This window comes from Hipposideros armiger, unplaced genomic scaffold (genome assembly GCF_001890085.2).
Source record: "Hipposideros armiger isolate ML-2016 unplaced genomic scaffold, ASM189008v1 scaffold_690, whole genome shotgun sequence".
Classification (NCBI taxonomy): Eukaryota; Metazoa; Chordata; class Mammalia; order Chiroptera; family Hipposideridae; genus Hipposideros; species Hipposideros armiger.
In genome coordinates this window covers 146,681-172,637 of record NW_017732040.1, presented here as the reverse complement: position 1 = coordinate 172,637, position 25,957 = coordinate 146,681, and the positions used below count along the sequence as shown (strand labels likewise).

At 35.8% G+C, this 25,957-nt stretch overlaps 2 protein-coding genes across 3 annotated transcripts in view; both read left to right on the top strand.

Moving 5' to 3' along the window:
* The window catches only part of ADAM9 (ADAM metallopeptidase domain 9), a 98,875-nt gene extending 94,453 nt beyond the window's left edge, over positions 1-4,422 (top strand). For both annotated transcript variants that reach the window (XM_019626824.1, XM_019626825.1), the window contains exons 21-22: positions 1,237-1,304; positions 2,962-4,422. In XM_019626824.1, coding sequence (XP_019482369.1) covers positions 1,237-1,304; positions 2,962-3,055 — 162 coding nt within the window. In that variant the 3' untranslated portion in view covers positions 3,056-4,422. The remainder of the gene's footprint in view (positions 1-1,236; positions 1,305-2,961) is intronic.
* Positions 4,423-6,347: 1,925 nt separating this feature from the next.
* The window catches only part of ADAM32 (ADAM metallopeptidase domain 32), a 140,038-nt gene continuing 120,428 nt past the window's right edge, over positions 6,348-25,957 (top strand). Inside the window, exons 1-3 of the mRNA XM_019626793.1 lie at positions 6,348-6,536; positions 18,450-18,529; positions 23,831-23,892. Coding sequence (XP_019482338.1) covers positions 6,356-6,536; positions 18,450-18,529; positions 23,831-23,892 — 323 coding nt within the window. The 5' untranslated portion in view covers positions 6,348-6,355. The remainder of the gene's footprint in view (positions 6,537-18,449; positions 18,530-23,830; positions 23,893-25,957) is intronic.

Genomic DNA, 25,957 nt, shown 5'->3' with positions numbered 1-25,957 from the left:
TCTGTTTGGTTCTTTTTTAGAGTTTAAATCTCTTTGGTAAAGTACTTCTTTTATTCATTAATTTTATTTCTGAGTTCATTGAACTGCCTTTCTGAGTTATTTTTCATATTTTGTTGAGTTGCTTGATGACTGCTATTTTAAATTCTCTATCATTTAGATCATAGTCTTCCATCACTTTGAGTTTGGTTTCTGGAGAATTGTCATTTTCTTTTTGTGATGCCATGTTACTATGGTTGTTCATGGTACTTGATGGGTGTACCACTGTTTACAAGTAATGAGCATGTACCCTGTTGTTTTTAATAGCTGCATACCATTCCATCTTATGAATTTCTTATCAATTTAAAAATAGGTTGCTTCAAATCGTGTTACCATAAAAATTCAGCATCAAGCATTTCTGTGCATAGGTCTTTGCATATATGTAAAAGCATGTGTAAATTCCAAGAAGTGGGGTTTAACTATCCCTTTAGAGTGCTGTACCAATGACTTGGTAGAAGGAGATGGAGGCATTTTTTTGCATCGCTTCTCCGTTTTTGTAGTACAAGCAAATCACTTTGTGGGGCAAAAAAATAGCCCATTCCATAGTGGGACCCAGAGAATGTTCAAACTTTTTTTCAATACTGTGCATATTCTGCCACTCACAGAACTTTAGCAAATAACAGTAGATAGTGGATAATATCTTAGTCAAGAGCATTTCATCAGTGATTTAGTAATTACATCTGATTTTCCCTAACTTTTTGTAATGTAATGTGGTATGTGAAAAAATTTTCTTATTTGAGGCCATGTTATAGAGTCATTTTGCTGTAAAACTTCATTTCAACTACCTTGTCAAGGAAGAACATCATGAATTCCAAATTCTACGGTTGTAGATTAGTGGTATTTGTAATATCATTTAGGTACTGTGTAGATTTGGCAATAAATTTTGGGGAGATTTAATTTAAAATATATTGACTTAGGAAATAGGTTACCTTTTAACTAATGTAGTTGATTAGAACCAAGATTATAAGACTTTAGTAATATTGAATTTAAAAAATACATAGCGTTAGAAGAATTAAGTGTTCTACATTCAGTGGCAAAGATGTTGAATAAGCAAAATATTTTTAAACATCAGCATTACAAGTAACTCATCTATTCATTGATTTTAACTATATTGATTACTTTTATATGGAAAATAACAAACTGTATAGAAAATCTATTTATGAGTGCATTGTGGTAATAACTTTTTTCCCCCCTTTTTAGCCTATATATGCAAACAGATTTCCAGTACCAACTTATGCAGCCAAGCAGCCTCAGCAGTTCCCATCAAGGTCTGACTTGAATTTGCTTAGATCACTTAACCACAATAAAACCTAGGGTTAATGTCTAATATTTTCCCTTGTATTTTAATTTAATTTAGAACAAGTATTTATTGCCAACTGTTTAGATAGAGCACAATTCACAGAAAAGCTTTTAATAATTTTATGTAAGTATTGTCATATTAGTGCAGTGTCAAAATGAAATTTTGAAGAAGCTTCAGCAAGACAGTCAATTGCTTCTGCAGCCTTTGATATATATTACTATATTTTATATCTCCAAAGGTCCTTCAGAAACAAGGACCTTTAAAGTAACCAGCAGTGTGAAACCAGATAGGTTGGACTAGGCATCAGAAAACTACCAAGGAAATAAAGAATTGCGGAGCTAAGATCCAGGAGAGGAAGGCAGTCTGGCGATGATACCAGCTTTTGGGGCTAGTTTTCTGTCCTAGACGTGTGCATCTATTCAAAAAGTGAGAACTGAGAGGGTATAAGCTGAGGAGAGTTTTCAGCAAACTCCTAGAGCTGAAGGGACAAAAACTATAGCCCTGCCAAGGAGGAGAAACCCTGGCAAACATCCCAGGCTTTGTGTTGCAACCCAGGAGTAAGGGTGAACTAGATCCTCAATTTATTTCTACAGGTTTTTATATTTGGCCCCCAATAAAAGAAAAAAAAAGCCGGACATATAAGAAAAGAAAATGTGACTAAAATCAAGAAAAGCAATCAATCATAGAAACAGACACAGAAGGTATCTAGTTAATAGAGTTATCAGACACGGACTTTAAAATAACTGTGATGATTATGTCATGGAATTAATAATCAAGATTGAGAATTTCGGCACAGAACTAGAAACTTTGAAAAAGGAATCAAATTAAGACTAAATAGATGGGCTTAAAATCAGCAAGAAAAGGATACAATTTATTACTATATTTCGCATTACATAAAATGCATTCCACCCCTCCCACCTCCCCAAAGTTCTTCAAATTACAATTGAATTGCAACGCTGAAGTGTGTTCTCATATAATCTTTATGATGCAATAAGAGTGAGTTGAAATCCAACTGAGCATCAAGAGAAGAATATATAAATTGTGAGACAGACATTCACCAGATATGTTCTAGTATGTTACTAGAGTAGAGATATACTAGAATTGGGTGAAGTGGTTAAGGAATGGGTATCCACAGGTTAAAGTATGAAGATTGGGAAGGAAATGTATAGAAGTCATAGCAGGTTTGATTCTCAGAATGGATAGTAGGTTTGAGAGAGCTGGAATTTCAGCACTATGTATTTATGTAAAGTTTACACTTACAGTAATTTCCTGCCCTTAAATCCTAACAGCACAAGAAGTGCTTAATCCACATAGTGCTCTCACTTGTCTTTTACTGTTTATTTTTTAAATTTCACATGCTATTCTTTTTAAAAACATATAAACGGAAACCTGCATATGACATTGTTAATTATAAAATAGCATTAATTTAAGGTAGGCACTCCATGTTAGACTCTTTTTGGAGCCCTTTAACCATTGCACTTTAGATTAGTAATAATCTCAGAATGTAATGTACCCTTAAGAATTGTCGGTGATGTTCAGGATGGTGTTGTGTTGGGTTTGTAATGAATGTAGCATTATTCCATTCAGTTGAAACACATGATTAACTGTCTGTTTTCCTCTCATAGGCCACCTCCACCACAACCGAAAGTATCATCTCAGGGAAATTTAATTCCTGCTCGTCCTGCTCCTGCACCTCCTCTATATAGTTCCCTCACTTGATTGTTTTACCTTTCCTTTTGCAGATATCTTCAGGGAACTGAGCTAATACTTTTATTTCCTGATATTTTCTTGAAAAGCCTTTCTTCCTGCTGCAACTATGAATGAAAACAAAGTACTGCAAAACAAAACAAAAGAAAAAAACACAGAAAAACAGAAATCGAGTAGTGGGAATTGAGAAATATAAGAAATTCAGTGAAGCCAGGGAATTTAGAATAACTTTTCCATTTCTGTCACTGAATCAGTCTTATTCAGTCATCTGTGAAGTTAATGCACCTAACATGAATTACATTATTTTGAACATGTTACTGTAATGATTCTTAAATTAACTGTATTGGTTTAAGTTTTGTTATTATGTGCTTAAATGTAATTCTGAATTTTGTTCTTAGTTACTATTATAGTTTCAGGTTGAACATGTGATAATCTAAAACCTATGAAAACTGACTAATTAGCTGCCAATAATATCTAATATTTTTCATCTTGCACAGACTAATAATCATCATATGCTAGAATCTTGTCTGTCTCATTCACTACATGAATAAAGATTCATTCTGTCTTCAAAAGAATGCACAAAACCCCCAATTAAGATATCATAATATTATTTTTAAAGTACAGAATACATTAAAAGTGTATATGTGTGTATTCACACATAGTTATGATCTTCCATTTTTATTATCATTCTATGGATAAATGATTCTGTGGATTCTATGGACAATAGATTCTGTGGATCTATCTATGGATAATGAATATTAGAAAAGTTAATTTAATAATAGAATTCTATTGTGAATCATGTTAAAACATGACATCCTTTTACAATAGCATTATTATAGTAAAGTATAAACTTTAAGGTACAAAGTATTTAATAGAACTAATCAGATATGCTGTTAATTCATGGCTGTAATAAAGCAGGATCAATTATATCTTCAATCAGTTGAGCTGTTGTAAAACCACTTGAGAATTTCATGAGCACTTTAAGTCTAAAATCTGAAACTTCAAAGCTTGCTATTAATATTATTTAGAATGTTTACATTTCTAAGGTGTGCTGGATCATATCTCTGTTGACAGTAATGTTTTCAAAGAAATTAGGCTGGAGAAAGGAAGGAAAAAATGATTTTTTTAGATAAGTGCAAAAATGTTATGGTGGTATATGAGTTATCGTCCCAACTGTGTTAAAAAAATGAATTTTAACTATGGAAGAAATAGTATGGATGGTAAAATTTTAAGCACTTAAAAATTTTACATAACCTTTCATAATAAATTTTAATAATAGGTTTATTAATGGAATTTCATTAGTTTTTCAAAAAAATTGATTTGTGTATATATACATATGCAAATATAACATTTACAGTAAATAAAATACTTGAAATTCTGTTTTGTGTCGCCTAGTAACTTCCGAAGTACTCAGCTATTTATAACCTTGTAATTAAAACATTATACTAGTTTTAGATAAAACTATACTAGTTGAACTTTTACATGTATTATTTCACTAATTTTTTAGACTTCTGCCAAATTGTATATGTCTTTTTGTTATTAATAAAAAACAGATTAATTTTGAAGAAGACAGATATTTCAGTTCTCTGAAGATGGTACATTATTTTAACAATTAGATATACATTAAAATTATAAAGAATCCCAAATGAAGACTCTTTATTTCAGTTGAAGATGTCTTAATAATCAAGAATAAATTATATGCAACTTTGATGGCACTGTTTGACTATATGTTCACAAACTTACCTTGTTCAGGGTATTGCCTTTTCCCTTCCTATGAAGCAAATGCCTGGGTTTCTAACCATATAGTTAAGCACAATCCAGGTTTTCTAAGAACAAATCAGATTTTATTAAATTCCACAATGTTTATTGAAACTCTACCATTTTTCAGGTACTAAATTAGGTACTGTGATACATGTTCTGGACCCATCCTGTTATGGAGAGAGCCTTATACACAAGTAAGAATAATATAAAGTCTGTTCTATTAAAGATTTAAAGAGAAAAGGTCAAGGAGAGGGAAATAATGAAGAAATAAAAGAACTAGAAATTAATTCAAAATACTTAACACTGATTGACAAGTCTAAGCATTTACTGTAATTGTTCTTTTAATACTATGGAAGCAAAATGAAACCAAACTTTGGCTCAACTGTCTGAGAGGATTGTTAGTCGAGCATTGGCTGTTCCTGTTGAGATACAAGCTAAGTGTATATTTTTGTTGACTTGTTTTTGCTCATGCTATCTTTTTTCGGGCTTAGATTGACATGTTGAAACCCTGTTCATCCACAAAATTGCATCTTAGCTGTCAGTTTAGGTGTGGAGAGTCTCTAAATGAGCGTTTCTGTGTTCACACGGGTCCTTTTAATTTGTCTGCCTTTCTGTTAATTAGTATGAGATTCACTCTTTGGGATTTGAAAAGAATTAAAAGATAGTGCATATAGGTAGCAACTGGAGGTGAGGCTGGGAGGGAGGAGGCATTGCAGTCCAAAGGAATAAGGCGGCAATGTTCATCCAGGAAAGACCAGAAGTCAAGGTGACCAAAGCATTGCAGGTAGGAGAAAACAGGTGGCAGCCTGGGTTTCGAATGCAGAAAATGTTGAATACTGTGTTGTGGAATTTGGCTACAGGAACATACATATACCTTTGGGCAAGAATCTTGTCCATCTTATTCATTACGTGAATGAATATACGTTGTACTGAGAAGTTACTGAACAAGAGAATGATATCACATGAAGTGTAGCCAAGAGCCTGTGGAAAACCAGATGGATTGGAAGAAAATGTGGACAGTCTGGTTACAAAGTGGATTTGGACAGTAGGTATGGGGAAAAAAAAACATAGCAGGCTCTTTCCAAAGATATCAAAATCGACTCACTTTATTCTTTCTTGGAACCTTTTTTGTTTTTAAACCTATCCAGTTAGTTTTTTTTTTTTAATTTTAGAAACCCAGCTTTAGTAAATATGAATGTATTTGAATTTGTGAGTGTTGTGTGTCTCCGTTTGTACAGTTTTTAATTCAAAGTATTACACGTCCGTATTTTAAAGCACCTAGAAGTGTCTGATACAAAGCAGCGCGTAATAAATGTGTTGTCTCAGGACCATCAACACGAAGGGAAGGGTTTGGGGGGCACCACGACCGCGAGGAGCGACTGGGGTGGGTAACTGCAGAGGAGCAGTGGGCCACGGGGTAGGGTGGGGCCTCAGGTGAGAGAGCGGGATTCGGCCTCAGGGCGGACTGATTTTAAGGAGGCACACACTGCCCGCGATAAATACCCGGACGCAAAAATACCGGGCACAGCGGCCTCGCGAGAACGCCGCCTCATGAACGCGCGGCGATGCGGCCTTTGCAGCAGCACGTTCCAGGCCGGTGCTTGTAGCCCCCTGACTCGAGCCGGCCCAACGACAGCCCGCTCAGTACCCGGCTCGGAGCCGAGAAGCCACACCATGTTCCGCTTAATGATGCTGTTTGCAGGGCTCGGTGGCTTGCTAGCGTCAAGACCCGGTAAGCCATTGAAGACCCTTGTTACTCCGGCCTGGGGGTGGAAGAACGTTTTTCCTTCTTTCATCCTGTACCTGCTTTCTTCACACTGGTCCAACTTAATTAAAAATTCGAGGGGTCCTCCCAGACTGTTTGGTTTCTTTGCCTCTGAAACTGGGCCATGTTTGGCCGCTCTGTTGGGATAGAGAAGCAACTCTTGAGAGCAAAAGATAATTTTAATAAACTCAAGGACAAATCTCGTACTCTGAATTTGGATTTGGCCTTCCTTGTAGGTCTGTCATACACTTCATCAAACTGCTTCAAAATTTCTTGCACCCAAAAGCACCCCAGAAACTTTTGAACTCCACTCAAACTCCAAAAAACTGACTTCTCAGATATCGTTTGTTCCAACATAATAACTTGCATACAGTAATAATTTTTCCTGCAATACAAAATAATATTTGAAACAACAAATCAGTTTGATTATTGTGAGTCAGATTTTGATTAGAAGTGGGGAACTTCCAGGAAAAATGTAGGTAGCATTTAGTTTCCACCATTCTCCAGATTTTTGGTCCGTTCCCTACATTGTTTTATTAAGGGAAGCATGTCCTCCCCATATCAAATTCCATTATAGATCTCATTGCCCTACCATGAAGACGTATTATGAGAGGTTATATTGTAGTCATGCAGACTCCAACATGGAGTGAACTCAAGGTCATCTGAAGCGGAAGAATGTATAGTTATAGACATCTAATGGAAGATAACAATGTTTTACCGGTACCATTTCTGTTTTCAAAACATAAGGAAAGGCTACTAGTCAATGTCCAAATCTGAGTAAGGCGCATACCTTTATGAGCAAGGAGGTCACAATGGAAGATAGTCCTATCAGGGGCATGTTTTCCAGAGCGAGGTCAATATGTGCTTTGAAAGAGAACCCTACATTTTTACCAGTCAATTTTTTCCATCCCTTTAGGGATAGAGGCCAGGCCACCAATTCAAGAACCTCATGAGTATGATTTGCTGTAGCACAGATCCAACAAGTCCGTGAGATTTGCAGATTCAGGAAGTTTCTGAAGGGTAGGAACAAAAGGGTGCAATAAAGTGTAATTTTTAGCATCGAAGGTTACAAAAAGAGATAGAGGCCAAACCATGAGCTAAAGTTACCTCTTAACAGGATCCTTTGTAAGAACTCAAGAAAGATGACTACTATACTAGCTAACGTGAGTTCTAAGTGAAATAAAACAGCTGATGAGCAGATGTGATTTTACAAGGCAACAACCAATATAATAGCAAGTTTTCCTGAATTGCAAGGTGTTACCACCATAAGTTACAAATTGTCATGCACTTTCAGCACTTAGAAAAGTAGATAAAAGAGCTCTCCTAACAAAATGATTAAGAGAAAGGTTACAAAAAGAATGATAAATTGTCTGGTTGGAAAAACATGGGATTATACTGGCCTGGTCCAGAATCTTGGAAAAGCTGTCTACTCAGATACTGCCTGCTTCTGCTTCTTGGAAATTTTGAGTTTTAGGTCTCCAATGGGGACAGATTGCCAAGCTGGTGTTGGAGCTTTCTTTAAATGAGAAACTTGAATCCAAGAATCCATGCCTTTAAGTTTGACAGCACAAGGATTAGTTAAAAGTACTTGGTAAGGTCCCTTCCACCGGGATTGTAGAGCAGCTCTATGGATGTCTTTTCCAATGGACAAAATCTCCAGGATGTTAGTTATGGTGGAGCAAGTCTTCATCTCCTGGGAATACACTGTGAAAAGACTGCTAGACTAATCGGCTGTTTTTCTTTAAAGCCTCAACCCCTTGCACTAAGACAACATATCTCCTTTAACAAGAAGGGGCTCATAAACACACAAGTGCAATCCAACATCATGAGACGCCTAGTAACAATTTCAAATGGTGATAGTTATGTCTACCAAAGGGTATAGATCTTAGATTCATTAAAACAATGGGCAGTAACTGTAACCAAGGAAGATAAAAGACCTATACAAATTTACCAACTTGTGTTTTTGTAATGCCGTTTTGTCTTTTCAACCAATCTAGAAGATTGAGGGTGATTGGGCGCATTGAAAATGTTGTAAAATAAGCCAAATATTACAAACTGTTAAGAATTTGCCCATTGAAATGGGTTCCTCTATCATTGTGCAACTCTAATAGAATTCCCCAGGTGGAGGTGATTTTTTCTAACAGGACTTGGCCACAGCAAAGGCCATAACCTTTTGACAGGGAAATGCTTCCACCCAATGGGAGAACATGCAAACCATCACCAAAAACATTTTTATAACTTTGGGAGGGGGGCAGCTGAATAAAATCCAATTGTCATACCTCAGAGGGTCCTTTGGTAAATGGAAATGACCCATTGTGGTGTGGATAGGTTTACCTGGGTTATACTTTGGGCAGACAAGACACCTCTGAGGCAATTCTGGGAGAAGGTTTCCAAAAATACTGTCATCCTCAACCCAACATTTTATCTGTACCTCAATGTGTTATTTTATGGATTAATTTTAATATTGTTTCCTGGGTGATGTCTGACAGGACTGGATGTCCATCTGGCCCATACCATGATTTGGTTTTGGGATTGTATAAGGTGTGATAAAAAATATGGTGAATGTTTAAATTAAAAAACATTTATTACAGTAAAAGACTCATTGCCATCAATCCCCTTCAAAATACTTCTCTTCCTCTCTTCAAACACACTTATCCCATCTTTCTTGCCATTGTCTGAAGCAGTTCTGGAAGTCCTCTTTCATGAATGTTTTTAGTTGTGCTGTTGTGGCTTCCTTAACGTCCTGAATTGATTCAAAATGTTTATCTTTCATGGTCATTTTTACTTTGGGGAAGAGCCAGAAGTCGTATGGTGCCAGATCCGGTGAATAAGTGAATGAGGACACACCGTAATGTTTTTGACAGAAATTGCTGTACCAGAAGCAATATGTGACACGGAGCATTGTCATGATAGAGGATGAGATAAAGACACTCATAAGAGGACTTCCAGAACTGCTTCAGAAAGGGGCAAGAATGATGGGATAAGTGTGTTCAAAGCAAGAGGGAGTATTTTGAGGGGGATTAATGGCAATGTGTCTTTTACTGTAATAATTTTTTTTAAACATTCACAGTATCTTTTGATCATACCTCATAAGTACAATGAACATGTTTCCATCTTTGCATTTCTTTTACAGTAGCATGTTGCCCATTTCTATTTGTTTCACATCTCTAGTATCATTTATACTAATGGTGATGCTGTTTAGAAATGGGAATTTTGGGAGGTAATTAAGATTATATGAGATCATTAGAGGATTGTGATCACAAATTAGGAGGAAATGATTCTAACAATTTGTTGGTGGTCAGCTGGCATAGCCATCATAACTGGAATTTTAAATTTCAACTGCTGTCTGGGGGAGCTAGCAGAAGAATCAAGTGTCTTGAGATTAATTTGTCCCTTAGAAGAAACAAGATACTAGCCTGGAATTTGCCTAAAAGATCTTGCCTGATTAAATGTATTGGGACAGAGGTCACAAGGAGAAATTGGTGTGATCCCTGTAAGATCCCTGTAAGAGACCTAAAGGACAAAGGGAGAAACTTGTATATTTCTTTCCATGACATTATTAGAAACACCCACCATTTTGATTTTTTCTATACTCCGAGGAAGAGGTATTGAGAGGCTAGTGGGGTTAAAAACTGATGAAGTTGCCCCAGCATCAATGAGGGCTCTAATAATTTCTTCCCTAATTGTTAGTTCTATTGTGCCCAAAGAATTCAAAGGGAAGATTGAAAAACAAAACCTCTGTGTGTTCCTTAGAGCATCCCTAGTCTGAATGCATGTTTGAAACAAGAGGAAGGCACTTTTTAAATTTCTTAGGCAATTCATGAATGGAACCACACAAGGAATCTCTGCCTGTTGATAAGGCTTTCACTTTAATTTTGGACAATATTTTTTTCCAGTGACCTGGTTGTTCGTAATAATGGCAAATGCCTTGTAAAGATGGAGTCTGCGTAGGAAATTTCACTTCTTTTCTTTGGGGCCTCCTATTTGAGGCAGATAGCTGTTAGAGTTGCAAATTCATAATTTGAGCAGCTTTGCTCTTGGCTGATTTATGGATGGTTTTAGCCATTTGCAAGGTTAATAAGTCTAGTTTATTAGCAGCCATTAAGCCAATTGTTTGATGTTGTTTAACCAAGGTGCTCAGTTCTTCATCTAACCCACTAAGGAACATGGTATTGAAAAGCAAGTAAGTAGAAGCATCAATTTTCTCTAAGCCCAAAAACTGCTTAAAAGCAAGTTCTAGGTGATTGTAATAATTTAACACTGGTTCATTAGGATTTTGTATGGTTCGCTGGAATTTGTTCTTTAATAGAGGCACATATTGATAAGTTCTAATGGTTCCACATACTAGTGCTTGTAGTACTCTTATCCTACCTGTATGTAAATCAGATGGATGAGGATGGAGGTTTCTTCAAGACTTTAGAGCTATTAACAGCACTATCATTCCATGGTACCCTGTCGTGCCAAGTCCACACCCTATGCTTAATTCCATGCTTATAAATGGTGCCTTTTTATTGTTACAGATTTATGTAGTGCCTTCTTTAGTATTTCTGTTGATCAGGAAAGTCAGTACCTTTTTGCCATCATTTGGAAAGGCTGACAATATACCTGGACTGGCTTAATGTATGACAGCTAGAGTCTCAAATCTACTTCTACATTCAATCTGTTGCTATGTTTTATTTGAAGTATATGAAGAAAATCAGTGTATGTAATTGGTAAAGGGAGGAGTATTTTAATAGCCTTTTCAGATAATTACCAGTATTCTTTAACTGTTACACCAAAACTTGATAAATGGTAAAAGTTAGTTGCAGTGTGAAATCTAAAACATACCAATGAACTTTCCTTAAATGCTGTATTAAAATCCATTGGTCTGTCTTGAACTTTAATAGATCTTTTACTCCTACTTGCATTTGTTTTTTAATTTTTATTTTAAATTGTGGTAAAATACACATAGCATAAAATTTACCATCTTAACCATTTTTTAAAAAAATGGATAAGCTTTATTTTTTAGAGCATTTTAGGTTCACAGCAAAATTGAAGAAAGGTACAGAGATTTCCTACCCCTGTCCTCACATATATTCAGCCTCTATTGTTGACATCCTGTACCACACTGGGACATTTGTTACAGTTGACGTTCCCATGAGACACATTATTATCACCCAGAGTACATTGTTTACCTTAGGGTTCACTCTTGCTGTTGTATATTCTCTGGATTTTCACAGAATGTATAATGACATTCATCCACCATAATCGTATGCAGGCATACCTCATTTTATTGTACTTCATTTTTTTGCACTTCACATATATTGCTTTTTTTACAAGTTGAAGGTCTGTGGAAAACGTGTGTTGAGTAAGTCTATTGGTGCCACTTTCCCAAAGCATTTCTTCACTCCATGTCTCTGTGTCACATTTTACTAATTCCTACAATATTTCATTCTTTTTCATTATTATATTTGTTATGGTGATCTGTGGTCAGTGATCTTTGATGTTACTATTGTAATTGTTTCGGGCACCATGAATCACGTCTACATAAGACGGGGAATTTAATAAGTTTGTTCTGGCTGCTCCATTCCCATCTCTCTCCCTCTCCTCAGGCCTCCCTATTTCCTGAGATGCAACAGTATTAAAGTTAGGCCAGTTAATAACCCTACAATGGCCTCTAAGTGTGCATGTGAAAGAAAGAGTCACACATCTCTCACTTTAAATCAAAAGCTGGAAAGATTAAGGTTAGTGAGGAGGATATGTTGAAAGCCAAGATAGGCCAAAAGCTATGCCTCTTGTGCCACACAGCCAAGTTGTGAATGCAAAGGGAAGTTCTTGAAGGAAATTAAAGGTGCTACTTTAGTGAACACATGACTGAAAGAAAGCAAAACAGTCTTATTGTTAATATGAAAAAGTTTGAATGGTATGGATAGATTAAACCAGCCACAACATTCCTTTAAGTGAAAGCCTAATCCAGAGCAAGGCCCTAACTCTCTTCGATTCTATGAAGGCTGAGAGGTTAGGAAGTGGCAGAAGAAAAGTTTAAAGCTAGCTGAAGTTGATTCATGAGGTTTAAGGAAAGATACCATCTCCATAACAAAGTGCAAGGTGAAGCAGCAAGTGCTGCTGCAAGTTATCCAGGAGATCTAGCTAAGGTAATTAATGAAGGTGGCCAGATTAAACAACAGATTATCAATGTAGATGAAACAGCCTGATATTGGAAGAAGATGCCATCTAAGATTTTGATATCTGGAAAGGAGAAGTCAATGCTTAGCTTCAAAGGAGAGACTGGCTCTCTTGTTAGCTGTTGACTTTAAGTTGAAGCCAATGCTTATTTACCATTGTGAAAATCCTAGGGCCCTTAAGAATTATGCTAAGTGTATTCTGCCTGTTTGCTACAAATGGAGAAACAAAGACTGGATGACAGCATATCTGTTTACAACATGGTTTACTGAATATTTTATGACCACTGTTGAGTCCTACTGCTCAGAATAAAAGATACCTTTCAAACTATTACTGATTACTGACAATGTGCCTGGTCATCCAAGAGCGCTGATGGAGATGTATAACAAGATTAATGTTTTATGTCTGCTGCGACAATATCCATTCTGCAGCCCGTGGATCAAAAAGTTATTTTGACTTTCAAGTCTTATTATTTAAGAAATACATTTTATAAGGCTATAGCTTCCACTGATAGTCCTTCCTCTGATGGATCTGGACAAAGTACATTTAAAACCTTCTGGAAAGGATTCACCAGTTTAGATTCATGGGAAGAGGTCAAAATATCAACATTAACAGAAGTTTGAAAGAAGTTGATTCCAAACCTTGTGGATGACTTGGAGGGTTTCAAGACTTGAGTGGAAGAAGTAACTGCAGATATGGTGGAAATAGCAAGAGAATTAGAATTTGAAGTGGAGCCTGAAGATGTGACTGAATTGCTGAAATCTCAAGATAAAACTATAAGGGCTGAGTAGTTGCTTCTTATGGATGAGCAAAGAAAGTAGTTCCTTGAGTTGGTGAAGATGCTGTGATGATTGTTGAAATGAGAAAGGCTTTAAAATACTACATAAACTTAGATGATAAAGCACCAGCAGGACTTGAGAGGATTGACTCCAATTTTGAAAGAAGTTTTGTTTAATAGCATAAGTAGCATAAAATTCTATTAAAAAGCATTGCGTGCTACAAAGCAATTGTTCATGAATGGAAGAGTTAATCGAACCAGCAGACTTCGTTGTTGTCTTATTTTAAGAAATTGCCATACTCACCTCAGTCTCTAGCAACCACCACCCTGATCGTTCAGCAGCCATCAACATCGATGTAAGACTCTCCACCAGGAAAAAGATCATGAGTCACTAAACACTCAGATGATGGTTAGCATTTTTAGCAATAAAGGTACGAGGTCTGACAAGTTTGCAAATTTGTTGCAATGATGTTGCTAACCTTTTTTGATGTCAGAGGGATTATTCATTATGAATTTATACCAACTGGACAAACAGTTACCCAAGTTTACTATTTGGAAGTGCTGAAAAGGCTGCGTGAAAAACTTAGATGACCTGAATTTGTCGTCAACAGTTCATGGCTCTTGCATCATGGCAATGCATCAGCTCACACGGCACTGTCTGTGAGAGAGTTTTTAGCCAGTAAACAAATAACTGTATTGGAACACCCTCCCTAGTCACCTGATCTGGCCCCTAATGACTTCTTTCTTTACCTGAAGATAAAGGAAATATTCAAAGGAAGACATTTGGATGACATTCAGGACATCAAGGGTAATATGACAACAGCTCTGATGGCCATTGCAGAAAGAGTTCCAAAATTGCTTTGTAGGGTGGACAAGGCACTAGCATTGGTGCATAGCTTCCTAAGCGGAAGACTTCGAAGGTGACCGTAGTGATTCAGCCGTGAAGTATGTAGCACTTTTTCTAGGGTGAGTTCACAAACTTAATTGTCTGACCTTGTATGTTCTTTTTTTTAGACCTAATGACATCGCACACTTAATAGAAAATGGCATAGAATAAATATAACTTTTATTTGAACTGGGAACCAAAAATCCCTGTGACTTGCTTCATTGTGATATTCCCTTTATTGTGGTATTCCGGAACCAAATCTGTAATATCTCTGAGTATGCCTATATAGAGTAGTTTCACTGCCCCCCAAAACTTCTGTGCTATTCCTATTCATCCCTCCCTCCTAACTCCTGGCAACCACAGGTCTTTTTACTGTTTCCATAGTTTTGCCTTTCCAGAATGTCATATGCATATATATTGATAAGCATTATATACTTTTTTAAATTAAAGTGTATTGGGGTGACAGTGGTCAGTAAAGTTATAGGTTTCAAGTGTACAATTCCATAATGCATCATCTATATATCACATTATGTGTTTACCACCCAGAGTCAGTTCTCCTTCCATCACCATGTATTTTATCCCATTTACCCTCATCTACCACCCTCCTCCCCCTTTATCCTCTGGAAACCACTAAACTGTTGTCTATTTTGATGTAGTGTCCCCTTTATCAATATAAGATGTCCATCTTTGTCTCTTGTCACCTTTTTTTAATCTTGAAATCTATTTTTGTCAGGTACAAATATGGTTATACCTGCTTTACTCTGGATGGCGTTTACTTTGAGTATCACTTTCCACCCTTTCGCTTTGAGTCTATTATTTGTCCTTGCAAGCTGAGATGTGTCTGCTGAAGGCAGCATATGATTGAGTTGTTTTTTTGATCCAATCTGGTACTATGTGTCTTTTATTGGTGAGTTCAGTCTATTTATATTTAGAGTGATTATTGATATATGAGAATTTCCTATAGCCATTTTATTTATTTATTTTTTCCGGTAGCTCTGTGTCTTCATTGTTTCTTTTCCTTTGTAACTGTTGTTTTACTTTGGTGGTATTCTATGATTTCTTTCCCTCTGTTTCCTCTTTTTATGCTATGTGTCTCTGTTCTACATTTGTGTGTGTGTGGTTATCTTTAGTTTTATGTAAAAGAAAGTTTTATGTATGTAGTAGTCTCTGTTTCTTCTGAATCTTACCTCCATTTCCTTGTGCAGATTTAGACCTTTACTCCCTTCCATGTGTTTGTCACAAATTATCCCTTTTTATGCAGTGAGTTCATCTCCAAATTGCAGTAGCCATTGTCTTCTTCTCTTTTTCAGAATTTTTTTACCTTCTTTAACCTTTATGTAACATTTAAGTGTATAATGCCCTATTCTGAATAAGGGTTGAGTTTCCTGGTTCTATCTGTGAGACATCTTACTCATGGTTTTGTATCCCTTTGTCTTTTTGTGTCAAGTAAAACAAACCCCTTCAAAATTTTCTGTATGCAGGTCTTGTGGTGGTAGATTCCTTCAACTTCTCTTATGTCTGGAAAAGTGTTTACTTTTCTTCATTTCTAAAGGATAACTTTGCTGGATATAGTATTTTTGATAATTTCTCTCTTTCAATAGTTTGAATATTAGATTCCATTCTCTTCTAGCTTGTAGGGTTCCTGCTGAAAAATCTGTAAATAATCTAATTGGGTTTCCTTTATAGGTTACTGTCTTCCTTTCTCGGCTGCCTTGAGAATTCTTTCTTTGTCATTAATTTTTGACACTTTTAATATAATGTGCCTTAGAGAAGGCCTTTTTGGATTTTGATAATTGGGTTTTCTGTTTGCCTCTTCAGTTTGAGAGTCCAGCTCTTTCCATAGGTTTGGGAAGTTCTCATTGACTATTTGTTTGAATAGGCTCTCTGTACCCTTCTCCCTCTCTTTTTTTCTGGTATACCCATTATTATATTGTTCTTTGTGATGGAGTCAGATACCTCTTTTAGAGTTCCTTGGGTTTTTTGTTTGTTTGTTTGTTTCTTTTTTTGCCCTCAAGTCTCTCTCTCCTTCCATCTACATCATTTCTAGATTTTTATCTTCAGTATGACTAATTTTTTCCTCCTTCTGGTCACCAATATTTCCTACGCTCATTAGTTCATTTTTCATCTCCTTTATTGAGTTCTTCAGCTCCTGAATTTCTATTTGTTTTTTTTGTTTTAAGTTTCAGTCTCTTCTGTAGAGTGCCCCTTTTTTTGTTTGTTGATTTTATTTCTGAGTTCATTGAACTACCTGAGTTTTCTTGTATCTTGTTGAGTTTTTTTGAACTGCCATCTTGAATTCTCTGTCATTTAAATCACACATTTCTATATTTTTATTTTCTGGAGTTTTTAAAAATTTTCTTTCTGAGTTGCCTTGTTACCATGGCTATTCAAGGTTTTTAATGGATTTTTTTCTCTGCCTAGTATTTTTGGGAATGAAATCTGTTTTTTGAAGTGTTTACCACTTCTCTATCTAGCAGGTTGATTCTGTTTTCTAGAGGTAGCATTTCTAGAGGTAGCATTGAAGCACAAGTTTTTATTTTCTCTTGTGCTGCTAGGATGTCGTGGATCTCTGTGGGGTGGTGGAAAATGTCCCATATTCCCTAGTATGTGAGCATCCCCTCTGTGACCAGGTTGCCTTGGTCTTAGGGCACCCCCCCACTCCGTGGGGGAATGTGGTGGGTGATGGGGTCCCAAGCCTGTGAAATCCCAGCACTGTCTCCTGCAACTTGATACTGCCAGCAACTCTGTACTGTCTAAGATTTCCCAGTTTTTTCCATTTGGCTGCACTGTGATGAGTGGTGGTGGTGTTGGCTCAGAGGAGCCAGTTTGTGGCTTTCTTCTGCTCCCAGTAATGGCAGCTGCCATACCTCAGCTGCCACACCTGTTTATCTGTGCCCCTGTCACTGAGATTAGCCGCAGTGTGCTCTTGTCTCTCTGGGGGAATGTTTCAGCTCGTCCAGTTCCCAGGTTTGCAGACTGCGTGCTGTGAAACCTGACACTCACTACTTCAGCTTCAGGTGTGTGCTCCGGGAGAGTGAGGGAAGGCAAGGTCTGGAAGGCTAAGCAGGGCGGCCACAGTTCTGGGGCTTTGTTTTCTGTTCGGTAATGGCGGCTGCTAGACCACAGCTGCCACACCTTTGTGCTCTGTCTCTGCCCCTGGGCTCAGCCACAGTGTGTACTCACCACTGATGCAGGAGTGTCCATTCTACCTCTGTGCTTCCTAGGGCTGCAGAGCGTGCTCACTGTAACCTGATTCCTTCCCTGCTCCCCAGTCCAGCAGTGAGCTCCAGTCTGCATCTGTTGCATCCATCTCCATTCTTCTCCTTCCCTCCTCCCTGGTTTTCTTTGATTCATCCACCTTCAGCTATTCCAATGTGCCATCTCTCAGATGTGTTTCTGTGTTGAGCAGGGAATCATTTGTCCGACTTTTTGTAACTTCAAGGACCCCTCACGCCCCCATGCTGCTGATGTCACTCATGATTGTTTTTTTCTCATGCTCATATGCCCATATCATTATTTCTTTTTCTTTTCTTTTTTAGCTGAGCCATCCTGCCACCTGTTGGCAGCTGTTGGCAGCTCAACTAGGGCTGGGAATCTAAACGGTGACCCTGTTGCTCAGAGCTCACACTCTTGAGCAAGCTCTTAACCAGCTGAGCCACTCTGCCAGCCCCATCATTATTTCTTTTTCTTAGACAGCCAATAACTTTAATAGAATAGTCTGCTTTAAATATTATTTGACTTTCCTGTAATACAGTATGCTTTTTAGTGTGTTGTTTTAAATCTTTTAATTCAGGAAAGTTTTCTTGAAGTATATGTTTGATTATTTTTCATCTAGTTTTGTTTACTTCAGGAACAGCAAATTTTGTGTAAGTAGATACTTCCTCCTGCACATTCTGTGGTCTCTCATAACTATCTTGTCTATTTTTAAATTGTTTTCAAGATTTTTATAGGCGTATACAGTAATGACTCATATTTGCATAAGTGAATCGTATGAAAGAACGCACAAATATTTAGTCAGGTTTAAGATACAGTTAACTTTCTTTTATTTTTTCAGGTTCTCAAAATTCATTTCTACAAATCATATCTCCAGAGAAAATCCAAGCAAATACAAGTGATAATTCAGAAGTAGAAAATGTGAGAGATATTTTTCACAATCCATATTTTGATATAAAATTTCTTATTTTTATTATATAGCAGTGAGATATATCAGTTATATTATAAGTGTCCAGTGTTACTTCTGATAAGGAATTTAAAGTTTTGATGGCAAAAGCAAGTATCTAAATCAGAATGTTCTAGTTTATCTAACATTTGTCATTTCCTCATGTTAATACTGTTAAAAGTTTAAATACAGAAAATAATGGAGAAGAATTAGGGTCTTATCTGAGTGATATCTAGATGATGTATATGAAGAGAATGATTTTCTCCAAAATGGTAAAGGAGATTGTCTTTTAATTAAAGCCTCCTTTCTAATTTCCACCCAGTACCTACTACAATAATTCTCAGAGAGAAGAAACCCTTTATTTTTGTTCGAAAGTGAGATACTTTATCTTACTCATCAATTTATTTAACAAAAATTTCTCTGGACTTGTGTGCATTGTTATATGCTAAGTATTTTAGGAGATTAAAAAAAATACAATGAATCAAGCCTTGCTTATAAGTGGTCAATATTTTTATAACATTTTATTTTTAACACTTTTTTGGAGGTATAATTTACACACCACAGAATTCACCCATTGTTAGTGTATACAACTCAGTGATTATTAACACATAAATGGAATTATGCAAACATTGCCACAGTCCAATTTTAAAATATTTCTATTAAAAAGTTCCCTCATGCCTATTTGCAATTCTGTGCTTGCATTCTCAGCCCTTGGCAACTGCTGATCTGTTTTTTGTTTGTATAATCTTGCCTTTTCTAGACATTTCATATAAATAGAAACATATGTTATATAGATAGGCCTTTGCATTGGGCTTCTTTCATTTAGGTTTATCCATTTTTTTAGCACTTATCAATAGTTCATTAATTTTTATTTCTTAATAGATATAGATAACACATTTTGTTTATCTATTCATCAGTTGATATTATGAATAATTCTGTTATAAACATTTATGTGTGGACATAGATTTTTCCTTTTTCTTGGGTAGATGCTTAATGAAATTGCTGTGTCATATGGTAAGCTTATGCTTAACATTTTAAGAAACTGCCAAACTGTTTTCCATAGTGACTGTACTATTTTCCATTTTCCATTATATATATGAGGGTTCCAGTTTTCTTTACTTGACAGCACTTGATGTTGTCTATCCTTTTTGGCTAAAGTTACTCTAGTGGGTATGTACTGTTTTTCATTGTGGCTTTAATTTAAATTACCCTAATGAAAGATGATGTTGGGCATCTTTCATGAGCCTATTAGCCATTTATATGTCTCCTTTGGTGAAAATTTATTCAAATCATTTCCCCTTTTTAAACTGAAATTTTTTCTCTTTATTTTTGAATTCAGAGAATTTGTTAAATATTCTAGATACAAATTCTTTATATGATATGTGATTTGCCGTTATTTTCTTCCAATGTGTCTTGTCTTATTTTCTCATTGGCATTTTTGAAGCATAGACATTTTCAATTTTAACGAGGTACAGTTTATCAAGTTTTCTTTTTATCAATCTTGTTTTTGATGATTGTGCCTAAGACCTGTGTTATGGTCTGAATTGTGTGTACTTTCCTTCCTCCCCCACCCCCTGAATTTATTTGTTGAAGCCCTGAATCTCAATGTGACTGTGTTTGGCAATAAGGTCTGTAAGGAGACAATTCAGGTTAGATGAGTTCATAAGAGTGGGGCCATGACCTGGTAGGGCCTGTGCCTCATTAGGGGAAGAGACACCAGAGTTCTCTCTTTCTCTCCACCTGTACACAAAAAATAGCAATGAGAAGGCACAGCGAGTAGGTGGCCAGGCCATCTGAAAGCCACGAAGAGAGGTCTTACCAGAAACTAACCTGCTGGCACCTCCAGAACTATGAGAAAACAAATTTTTGTTGTTTAAGTCACTCAGTCTATGGCATTTTGTTAAGGCAGCCTAGGCCAACTAATATAGATTTTGGTTCTGTTAAGTGGAGTGCTGCTGTAACAAATGCCTAAAAATGTGAAAGTGGGTTTGATATTGGGTGATAGAGGCTGGAAGATGTTTTTTTTTTCTTTTTAATAATTAAAAAAATTTTCCAGTTAAAGTTGACATACGATATTATATTACTTTCAGGTATACAACAGAATGATTAGACAATTATATAACTTATGAAGTAATCCCCCTGATAAGTCTAGTACCCATCTGACACCATACATAGTTTTTACAATATTATTGACTATGTTCCATATGCTGTATTGTAGATTTCCGTGACTATTTTGCAACTATCAATTTGTACCTCTTAATCCTTCCCCCCTTCAGCCATCCCTCCAATCCCCTTCCATCTGGCAACCATCAAAAACATTTTCTGTATTTATAAGTTGGTTTGTTTTGTTTATTTATTTATTTACTTGAATCCACATATAAGTGAGATCATATCGTATTTGCCTTTCTCTGTCTGACACTACACTCAGTATAATACCCTCTAGATCCATTCATGTTGTTGTAGATGGCAAGATTTTATTTTATTTTATTTTTTATAGCTCAGTAATGTTCTATTTATATATGTGCCATTTCTTCTTTATCCATTCATCTATTGATGGACACTTAGGTTGAGTCCATATCTTGGAATTGTAAATAATGCTGCAATGAAAATAGAGATGCATATGTTAATTATAATTATGTAATTATATATATATATATGTCACGAGATGTGGAGTACAGCATAGGGAATATAGTCAATGTTATTGTAACAGCTATATACGATGTCAGAGGAGTAATAAATTGGGGGGATTGTCACTGTGAGGGGTATAGATGTCTAACTATTGCATTGCTTTGTACACCTGAAACTAATAAACAAACAAATTAATAAATAGCTATATAAATGTGAAAAAAAAAAGACTTAGTAATCTTCTCTGGAGAATTGCAGTTATTGAGTTATCTCCCCTGGAGTTGCCTGAGAATTACTCCTTATCCTCATGACCCAGGCAGCCCCTTCAGCCAAAGACTAATTGGTACAAGGTACAAAGGCCCAGCTCCAATGCCTTAAAGGGGGAAAGACTCTGAGGCATAATTTATACACTAGATTCCCCCAGGGGATCAAGCTAAGCTAGAATTGACCTGAAATCATCTTCCTCTCTATCTTGTTTTTCTCGCTACCTTAAGCTTCCTCCTGAGAGTGCTGCCTCAATAAAGCACTTATAAAAGTATCTTTGTGTTAGACTGTGCTTCTAGGGAACATGACCTGACACTATCCAACCAGTCCATAGATTTTGTGAAACAGAAAAATGAATTGTCAGTATAAGTCATTGTAAATTTACTTCTGAGTCCCCAAATGTTTAAAGGTCTACAGGGACTCCAGATCCTTACTAAAATATATTTTGTGAAGGTGAGTGATTTTGGAATTATTTGAGCAGGTGTCCAGGGAAAAGTGTTGTTGAAACTGTTGAAATTATTCTGACACTTCACAAATAACATTCTCTTAGACTTATTTGAGAAATTATATAAGGGAATTTCCAGAAGGGACAGAATTTCTTATCAAAAATCTGTTGTTAAAAAATTAAACCACAAATTTACCAATATTGTTTAGTAAATTCTTTCTGGCCTCCATTAGTCAATGTCTCTACATTCTTTAAAGATCTAGCTAATTTTATCTGTATAGTTTGAAAATAGAATGCATTTCACACTAACTCCCGTGATGAAAGTACAGTTGAAATAAATCTATCTGGTACACTAAAATCTTAATTATTAAATTTTTATCTTGATAAAAATATTTATCCAGGAACTGCTTAGGGAAACTTGTCCCTCAGATCCACTTTAAAAAGAGAGAAGGATACTCTGGCATCTGTGTTTGAGTTATTACATTCAGATCAGGAATGTAAGCGACTGTTTCTTTCACCAACGAAAATTTAAAGCTAGGACATGCTGCTGCTTCAGTATCTGCATCTTACGTTTGGTATCTGTCTTCTGTCTGCCGTAGACCTGTTTTACTTCTTTAATTTATTTCTGGTTTTGATTTAAAAAAATAAACTTAAAAATTTGGAATGATTATAGATTTACAGAAGAATTGCAGAGATGCTACAGAGAGCTCCCTTCTGTAGTGGGGGAAACTGTTTACTCAGTACTCCTAAAATAACATATAACCATGTTGATAGATTACATTTGTCAAAACTAAGAAATTAACATTGATACATTACTATTAACTAAACTGAAGGCTTTATTTTGATTTCACCAGTTTTTCCACTAATGTACTTTTTCTGTTCTAGGAGCCTTCAGAGGGTGCTACATTGCAGTTAGTTATCATGTTACCCCAGTCTCCTTGCCCTGTTTCTCTGCCTTTTCTTATTTTTCATGATCTTCACAGTTTTAAAGAGTATTGGTCAGATGTTTTGCAGAATATCCCTCAATTTGGATTTTTTGATGTTTTTTCATTATTAGGCTGAGGTTATGAGTTTAGGGAAGATTACAGTAGAGATAAAGTGCTCTTCTCATCACATCACAGCAGCAAGTACCTGACATCAACTTATCACCAGTGATGTTAACCTTCCTGTTTTGTTTGTGACTGTTGATATCAGACCTTTTAACAACCTGCCTTATAGCATCGTATTTTTGATTTGTAAAATCTCCTTGTTACTTTTATTTGTCACAGATCCTAGAAGGCCTGTCTTCTTCTGTGCTCTGGTATTTGTGTCTTTTGGTTTTTATATGCTTTTACTGAGTTTTCTATGATGCTGTAAGTCTTGCTTTTCTCATTCTCTCTATTGTTGGATAAAATCTCAATACTCAGGTTCACCGACCTGCTGATATTATAACTCATTGTAATCCATGTTTTAACTGGAGAATAGTAGTGATAGAGTAAAAAACAATACCAAATTTTGTTCAAGAATCTTCTGTTTAAAAATATGGGAAACGGGCAATATATTTTAGGAAAATGGTTAAAATAATTTTTGTGCTAAATGGAGTAAGCTTCACTGATATAGATGTATTTTATTATCCCAATGATGCCACCAGAATAGACATTATGGCATAGCACATAGTCTCTACTTTCAGAAGAGCTTAAAATTCAGTTATGTATAGATTGTACATGTATTAAACTGTATAAATCCTTAGATTGGGCTTATTTTTGTGGAAATAGAATGTACTATATAATAAATAAATGCTAAAACTTTTGATATATTGTTATAGATTTTAAATCACACATAGTCTGAGACAATTTAATCAAGATATTTTAAGCATTATTTGGAGGGATTAATTGGTATAAAATTGTTGTTTTGCTTATTCTATTACATTTGTCTTCACTCTCAGTTGTTCTGGATTCTCTAGGAACAGATATCCTATATTATTCCAATAGATGAGAAACCATATACTGTACACCTTAAGCAAAGGTAATATTTTTATTCTTTAGTTTTAGATTTTATTTTATTTATATGAATTTATTTACTTATACTAAAAATGGACTATTAAAAATAATAAGTGTAGTTGTTAATAACATTTTTAGATGTCTCAGATGAACAGATTCTCCTGTGAATTAACTAAATTTTTGGTCTCAATGCCTCGTTTTTTTTCGTGAATAGGGGAATTAGGAACAGAAAATATAGGTATTCACTTCTTGAAGATTAATCTATATGATCTTAAGTTGGTGGAACCAGAAGGACCTGTATAATCAAGACAGGATGTCAAAATAAGAAATAAATCTGTGATTGATTGCATCAGTTAAGACTTGGTCAGGGATATGGAATAAGAGATTTAATACAGAAATTAGATCATACGCTGTGTGGGAGCTAGTGAATAGTTTATGGAAAATAGTACTAGCTATATCATCCTTCAGAGAATTGAGACAATAATTGATATAACTTTTTGTAGGGTTTAATTCTGTAATGAGAACCCCATTGAGAAAAGCTAGCTTGGAAGTGACTTTCAAGAGGACAGCTTCAGTTAAATTTTGGGTGGTAAACTAGACTACATGGAATTAGGGAGCGGTGAATTGTGAGAAATGTATTAAGTGTAAATAACTTCTTGAAAACAGTGGGCAGAGAATAAACTTAGATGAATTCTTCCTAAGAAAGAAGAAACAGCTTTTTTTTGGCTGAGGGAAAGTTTCTTAGAGATGTGTATGCAAGTGATTCATTGTGTAAGATGCCAAAGAATGGCACTGAGTAAAAGGAGAGTTAACCTGTTCCTATAGACAGAAGAATATGGTAAATGACAACAAAAAGAATTTTTAAGTGTATAAGAGGGAAAGTGATAGAAGTCACAGTGCATTTGAACATCTTATCAAGCCTATGAATAGTGATAAGAAAATAGGGACTGGAGCATGGGAGACAGAACATGTATATTGTTTTGGGAAATCATGTGCATAATGATTATGATAGCATAATGCCAATTATGCTATTGCAAATAACTTATGTGAGAAGTAATGAGAAGCAGAACTATGTGTAGAGGTAGGGATTTTTTTGAGACATACTGAGGTGGCAGGAAAAGATTAGCTAACTGATTGGATATAGTGGTGGCAGAGATTTAGTGGGGCAGTGAAGGAGAAGGGGAACAAATCTGAGTCAGGGCAAATATGGGCTCATTTTTGGAGAGGTTGTATACAAAGTGCTTGTGGGATATCCCAGGAGAAAGGTCTAGTTGGCAATTAGATTTGGTTTAGCACATGGGAGAGAGGTGTGTGTTTTAAAGCTATCTTTTTATGTAGGTATAAGTGAAACACCAAAAATGAACAAGAGAAATCTATAGAGGTGGGGGTGAATATTAAAGGTGAGAAGGAAAAACAACCCAGAAGTGAGTGCCATGGAAACATTTAAGGGAAGTAACAACGATCCAGATTAAGGGATTTATAGAAGTAGACAGAAAGATATAAGAAAAACCAGGGGGAAATAGTAAGATTGAAGTTGAAGAGTAGATGGTTTAAAGAAAGGGAATGTGGTCAGCAATATGAAGTGCATTAGTTTACTTGATTTCAAACTGCCTTTTGGATTTGACAAATAGGGGGTCATTGGTAATTTATGTGAGGTCAGTTTTAGTGGAGGATTCCCAACAGAAACTAGTCTGGGTGGTCTAGTTATATTACATTGGATTGAGGAGTAAGCAAGAGGTGAAGAAGCCTAATTAAAATAACATAAGTACAGGGAATGGTACCAGAGAAGATTGAACGTAGACTTGTAGTTTTCATACCTATGTTCCGATTAATATGACTTTTACACAATACTCTTCCACTTCATTATAAAGGTAATATGCATGCATGGTAGTAAAATTTAGAAAGAATGAAAGAACAGACAACTCTTATAATTCTACCTCCAGTTCATATCTTTGTAAATTTTAAAACACTTTTCTCTCGTCTTGTAGTCCCTTCTTATTTTCTTTAAAAGAGTTCATTAAAATAGGAAAATTATTTTGAGTAAATGTGTATTGTTTTGAATAAAAATTACATATATATATATATATATA